The sequence below is a fragment of a genome, unplaced genomic scaffold (genome assembly GCF_019419815.1).
Source record: "Pyrus x bretschneideri cultivar Hongxiangsu unplaced genomic scaffold, Pyrus_bretschneideri_v1 Contig121, whole genome shotgun sequence".
Taxonomy (NCBI): domain Eukaryota; kingdom Viridiplantae; phylum Streptophyta; class Magnoliopsida; order Rosales; family Rosaceae; genus Pyrus; species Pyrus x bretschneideri.
Window position 1 is genome coordinate 244,071 of NW_025999415.1, and position 6,639 is coordinate 250,709.

General features: G+C 39.3%; 1 protein-coding gene and 1 long non-coding RNA gene across 2 annotated transcripts; both read right to left on the bottom strand.

Annotated features, from left to right (window-relative positions):
- Positions 1 to 337: 337 nt before the first annotated feature.
- Positions 338 to 5,578, bottom strand: LOC103953073 (protein transport protein SEC23-2). Its single transcript, XM_009364793.3, has 5 exons — positions 4,896 to 5,578; positions 2,755 to 4,581; positions 1,037 to 1,153; positions 855 to 926; positions 338 to 720 (listed from the first exon to the last, which is right to left on the bottom strand). The coding sequence occupies exons 1-5, from the start codon at positions 5,367 to 5,369 to the stop codon at positions 583 to 585; spliced, it is 2,628 nt and encodes an 875-aa protein (XP_009363068.2). The 5' UTR covers positions 5,370 to 5,578; the 3' UTR covers positions 338 to 582.
- Positions 5,579 to 5,653: 75 nt separating this feature from the next.
- Positions 5,654 to 6,639, bottom strand: LOC125474618. Its single transcript, XR_007256089.1, has 2 exons — positions 5,986 to 6,639; positions 5,654 to 5,818 (listed from the first exon to the last, which is right to left on the bottom strand). It is a non-coding gene; the product is annotated as an uncharacterized LOC125474618 (long non-coding RNA).

The window sequence follows — 6,639 nt, forward strand, 5'->3', positions numbered from 1 at the left end:
AAATCTTATTCACCTGAGGAATCCACCACTTACTTTTAGTTAGAATATTTTAAATCACAAATATTTGCTTGAAGTTGGGAATTCCAATAACAAATATACAAGTTTCATGTTTCTTTCCCCGTGAATTACAAAAAGAAGACTAAAACATAGGTGCAGGAGGAAAACACACATCGCTAGTCCCCTGGTCCCCTGGCCAACTTCAGATGAGAGAAATCAAATTAACCTGACCTGAGTCCCCTAGTCAATTATTCACTATTAACCGCTCCCGAGTCCACTTGTTTGCCTCATTTTACAGGCGTAATAAAGCAACATTATCGTCCTAATTAAAAATAATAAAAAGCAGCAACGTTATCCATCATATTGATCATCGGATGGGATGGGAGCTCATACACACTCATACCGTTACCTGTCCAGACACGTCTTTAACTACAATTTCCTATTTTGACCAAAAACAAGAAAAACAACTTTAATTTCCTCTTCACAGTGAAAAATGAAAGAGAAGAAAAATCCCTTTGACACAATTTTCTCTGCCTTTTTGAAGCGACATTAGCCAACAAGTTTGTTTAACAAAGCCAAGTTCCACTAGCTTGGTTCCGGAGGCACCACTTTCAAGCTTCGTACCCACTCGCAAAAACTAGGCTCATCAAAACTAATAAAACTGTTTTTCAGCTTCGTCCGCTCTTCTGTTCTCAATGTTCGTAGCTGTGGGAATCTTGCCTCCTGCAGTATATGCAACAATTCGATATGTCATTCACACCAACATAAACAGAATGATACCAAAGTAAATAGGAAACCGTTTAGGATTACAAAGACAATTAGCCATGTTCGCCAATGTTTATTGTCTTCACTCTCACCTGCTCATAAGGAGGATCCTTGTGTGCAGGTATGAGCCGCGATACAAAATATCGAGCCTGAGAACTTCCTTCCTGTTTAACAACCAGACCATTAGGTTCATCTTCATATCTAGACATTACAAAGCGCAAAGGGAATGCTACTACAGAGTACAGAACAATGAAAGAATATACAAAGGAATAACCTTGAACGACAGGATCCGAGGAGCTGGAAATCTCAGTTCAGTGAGCTCTTCAGCTAATGTTCTGCAAGCCGCTAAAGCAGCTGCACTTTTTCCTTCATCAGCAGCCAGTTCAGCACCCTGAATACACCATTCAAAAGAAATCTGTTCAACTAAAAGATATAGAAACAATAAGAGATGAAAAAATCAATGATATTTCTGAACGGAGAAAAACTTGAGCAACAAAGAGAAACCAAACTTTGAGTTTAACACCAGAGACTGCTCTAAGTAATACTCCGTTTCCTGCTTGTGGATGTTATCATATGAATTTGTAGACTGCTCAAGAGCTCAGCACAACCATATTTTATACAGTTATTGTTTCAATGATTATAAATTAGTTTTGTGCAATAGGATTTGCTATGGAGCTTCAAAAGCTAACTCCTACCCAATAAAGAATTAATTGAAACAAGGAACATCCCTAAAAAGCTTTGGTATTCAGGTTTATAACGACATTGACGATGTTACCACCACCACCAATACTCACCCCTATCAATTTTGTTTCTGCAAGATCCTAATCCACTCATTTCACCCCCTCTTAATTCCTATATTACCATTTCCATCCACCTTCCTCTGCTGAGCCTAACTCTAAAACTCAAGTTAATAATGCTTAAAAATCTGGCATTTCCCTATATTTCTAGAGGCTTCTGTTAACCCATGCTTAAGCCCAGACATGAATTTTAAGGTTGTCACAATAGTCACACCATTATCAACATGTAGTAAATCACTATATTACTCTTCGAAGCATCCAATCCAAAGAGTATCATCCACTTCATCAACTGATGAAATCTGCTAGAATCACTCACGATATCCACTTCATCACTGTGGATAACTGTTACAAAATCATGGAAATCTTACAATCATACACATCATCACCATCGATAATTGAGGTTTTTTGTTTAAATTGCCCCTTCAGTAATTTTATGTGAGGATAAACATTTAAGTAAAGTTTTTAATAAAAGCCTGTGCAAATAGGTTTGATGGGTGACACTTCCTCTCTCTAGTCTTGAAAGATTCTGCTATTTCTCTCTAGCACAGTCCAAGAAACAACCATGAATGCAGATCACCACAAGGGTAATCATCTTCTTATCAGCTTTCCCAAAAAAATCCTTAACCAAAAACAAGTGGCAGTTTCTAGACCGAACCCCCATCACTTATAACAATTGCAATAACTCAGTGAAAGAGCACTGGAAAGAAAATATGATGAATATTATCATCATTACCTTTACATAAAGAATGACAATAAAGAGAACTAGAGATAAACATGCATAGTTCTTCTTCCCTAGAGCATATCACAAGTACTATCATTTCCAGGGGGAAGAAACCAAGTGAAGTTCTGCTCCTTAATAGGCATCCGAGCCTCCAGATTATACATCAAGATTTTCTAATGAGTGAAAAAATGATTACGAGAGAAAATTCCAGAACTGTGAATAGTGATACTACAACGGTCACTTCAAGTGATTCCATTTAGATTCTGCACTTACACATATAAAACTTCATACATCAGAGGCAGGAATAGTATTTCTGATTTTTTTGGGGGACAACAATAGCAAGTCTTAAATGCTTTTCAATTTAAGTCCAATCAATGTCAGAAATGACAAGGTTATGCCCCTTCTGGCAAGATAGATGGCATGCAACGTTTAGAATAAATAAAAATTGACAAATGTAGGAACCAAAGCACATACCAACCAAATGAAGACATCTGTGCCATGATCAAGAAGAACTGCGGCATCTGACTGCATAGCAAGGTCATAAGCTGGTAGTTCCTCAAATGTTCCCCCTTCCCGATGCATTAAACAACGAGGTGCTACCATTCGGAGTGAGAGATCAAAGGATGCATTCAGAAACAAGTTTCGTATTACAGATCTCTCATCTTCATGGCCAACAATGCTTCCCAGCAGTGGGCCCCTTCTTAGATGAAACAGGAGCTCTGGCAATAAAGGGATCTCTTTTGGAAACCGATAAAGCTTTGACTTTGGTACTTGAGACCCAAATTTCAGAGCAATCTCTTTAATTCTTTCATCTATTGTTCCTCGCATATCAATTGCATCTGAAAAGTTTTTAGCTCGCAAGAGAGTCCTTTTTGCAATAAGAACGGCTGCAACTTCATCTTGCACACTTGCAAGATATGCTGAAACACTATCAACTGTTGGCAATCTAACAGTAATTACTCTTGATATATCAGCTTGATACACATTTAAATACTGAATTGTAAACTGGAAATACACATACTCAGTCCTAACGTCCCTCTTATTTTCCAAGGAGAGTGAGAAGCTCTGTGTCTCTTCAACACTAAGCATTTGTATGTAAAGAGAAGTGTCATTTTTGAAGGTTTCATGAGTGTCAATATGTGCCTCTTCACCGGGACCCACAACTTGAGTTATGAGAATGTCATCGGAACAGCGTATTGCCAAGAACCCACGGGAGCCTGCAGCCCTGGTAGATGCCCTTTGTAAGTTCACACCAAAGGCTTCCCCAAAGTCGTCATGGAGAACAAAAATGCCTCCAGAAGCTTTTGCAAGAGGCTGCAAAACAGGAACTCTTACAGGGCATTGCCCAGCGCACAAAATGTCAACCACTGTATTTTGTCGGTGTGCCTCTTGACCCAGATGCTCCATCCATTTCAATGCAGTCTTTTCCATATGAGGATAATTTGGGTGACTGAAAGAATGGGGAACAGATCCAGGACCATATGTATTAGGCCCACCAGCACAAACAATGACTCTGCTATTACCTCCAGACCTTTTAATTACCCCTCGAGACATTTCTCCTGATGGCCCTTGAACTATAGCAAGAGCAACCTCAACTGCCGTCCCCAGGCACCGATCTCTAGAAGTTTCCGGAGTTTTCATTTTGTATGGCCTCAATGATGAGAATATGGCATGTGCTACTGGTAAGGAAGCATGCATTGGAGACAAGTATATACCAGTTCCATATATCAATGCTTTCAAGGCATCCTGACTTGGTGATTTATCTCCTGGAAGCACATCAGCAGAGGCAATTGATTCCTCTGAAAAGTCATAGACTGATACTGTGCGACCATACAGTATTATTCCAATTCTTGTTGTCGGGGGAAGTGAATCAACAAATGCATGCAAGGAGCTCTGTAAGTCCCACAGATGTGATTCGTCTAAACACTCATCTATGACAAGAACTATAGGTGCAGACATTCTTGAGTCAGAAAGAAGAACAAAGCCAGGTCTATTGTTCCCAGTTTGAACATAATCAACCATAGGAGATGACAACTCTGGAAAATTACAAAGATCTTCCTTGCCAGGAACTATGTATTCTCCCTCACTTCCATTCAGTTCTCGGCAAATTACACATTGCCACTGACCTGAGCCCAATAAGATGTTGCAAAAAATATTTGCATAAGCTCCACAGCTGTGGCAGCGATGAGGATCACGTTGTATTATCTGGGGACCAGGTGAAATTCCCCTTCCAGTTCCAGGTGAAACCAAGGCCCCAAAACCCAAACTGGGTACATTTGCTTGTTTCTTTTGTTTCAACACCTATATAACAACATGCGTGGGCAAGAGGTTCAATTAAATTTTTAACTATCTAGGAAACATACTTTCTTACAAACATAATAGAATGTGTGTGTGTGTGTGTGTGTGTGTGTGTGTATAAAGTGTGTGGTTACTTAAAGTGTATATATATCAACCAAAAACGAAATCTAACATGTTCTTACGTAAAGTGTGTAGTTAAAGAAATATAGAGGCAGCTATAAGTTCTAAAAAAGTAAAAAAAATCAACCCAAAGTTACATATGTACAAACAAATTGTACAACCATAAAGGTTGAAAACCAAGAGAACAAGATAGATACCTTATGAGCTGAGAATAGGACATATGGTGATTCTCCAACAGGCACAGCATCATCCTCTGTATCATTAGAAAGTTGGTGATGTAGTTCATGCGAGCCATTCGAAAAATTGGGAGGCGAAGATGTTGGCAAAAATGTGCCCGGGGTGAAAGCAACTGGCTGAGGAGTTGCAGGTGAAGCACGAAAAGGCACAGCAGCAGGACGCACAGGGGAAGTAAAAACAGGAGGTCCAGGGGGTGTACTCAAATGAGGAATAGGGCTGCCAGTTTTCAACCCATTAGCTGGTGATGGTACATTTGGGGTTTTGATGGATGGAGAAGTAGTTTGATCCTGTTGAAACTTCGGTGGAGGGAATCTCGGAGCAATTAAAGGTGGTGGAGGAATAGAAATTTTCTCAGGGTCAGGAGATGGTGTGTCTGGGCGTGAGGGAGTGATACTGACAGAGTATCCAATGGGAGGCTGCGGTGGATTTGACATCAAAAATTTTGAAATCTCTCTATAGAAAACAAAAGAAGCTCAAGAATCCGGGATTGGGAATCAAAATTTATAATGGCAAAGTAGAAATAAATTATGTCGAAACCCAGTTGTAGAAAGCGAGGGCTTCGAGTTGGAAGGCAAACTGAACGAGTTATTCATATAAATTGAACTGAAGGACGATAAGAAACAGTGTGATAAGTAGGTTCACACAAGGATCTTATTGAAACCCAAAAGATTTCGAAAAAAAGAATGAACTGATAGGAGGCCTTTGATGAACAAAAACCTCCCAAAACCCAGAGTCCAAAATTGAGATAAAAAAGAATGAATCGAACGGAATGGAATCAAGGGAAAAACCCTACTGGGTCCCCAACATTTCACAATTGAAGCTTCTTCTTCTTCTCGCTGCTTAGAAATCCGCTCTTGTACTTGTACACACAACTCAATCAAATCTAAGACAGGGAAATCATGCAATTCACAATATTGAATTAATTCAATCGAACTATGAACGGAAATGCAATCAAGAAAAGGATCTACGGATTCTATTACATTGAGAATCGGAATTCAGCTGGAATCAAATCCATAAGAAATAAAAAAGAAAATCGGAAATTTTGCGTACCTTAGGCTGAGAGCTAATTGGTGAAGACTCGATTGAGGATGATTTGATGAGACAGAGAATCTGTGGGTTTTTCTTTTTTTCTGAAACGCAGAAAAATCGAAGACCCCCTCTTGACTTGAAGGAGCTTTCTCTTCTCTCCTGTCCTTCTTCGCCTTTGCCAACCGTGTGTTCTTCATTTTTTTTTTCTTTCTTTTTTTTCTTTTTATATAAATATTTACGTTTTAGGTGCATTGGGGAGGGAAATGGAAAACTGTGAATTTTGACATTTTGGGCAAATGTGCGGTAAAGATTTTCACCTGACGCTTTTTGTCACCGCCTTGCACAATTGGCACTGCTTCTCGTTTTGATTGGAGGAGAGGAACCTCTCTAGATCCCGTTCTCCTAATTCATTAAATCACGGGATTTGTACCATTAAAATTTAATTAAACGGCTACAAATAGGGACTCACTTTAAAAGTTATAATAACTTCAACCGTTGGATCAATTTTCAACGGCATAAATTTCCTAATTTTGTGGATTAAGAGGAAGGGATCTCAAGATGATCCCTTTCCTTGATTGGAAACGACCCATAGATATATTGCCAACAGTGTTTTCTTATGTGGCCATGTACACATTTTGCCAACATGATCCTCTTTGGATTCTTTTGGTGAGGATC

Coding starts and splice junctions, on each gene's coding strand:
- LOC103953073 (XM_009364793.3), bottom strand. CDS start 5,369: ATGTCAAATCCACCGCAGCCTCCCATTGGATACTCTGTCAGTATCACT. Junction 4,582..4,895: donor TCCTATTCTCAGCTCATAAG/GTATCTATCTTG, acceptor GTTGTTATATAG/GTGTTGAAACAAAAGAAACA. Junction 721..854: donor AGGATCCTCCTTATGAGCAG/GTGAGAGTGAAG, acceptor CATATACTGCAG/GAGGCAAGATTCCCACAGCT.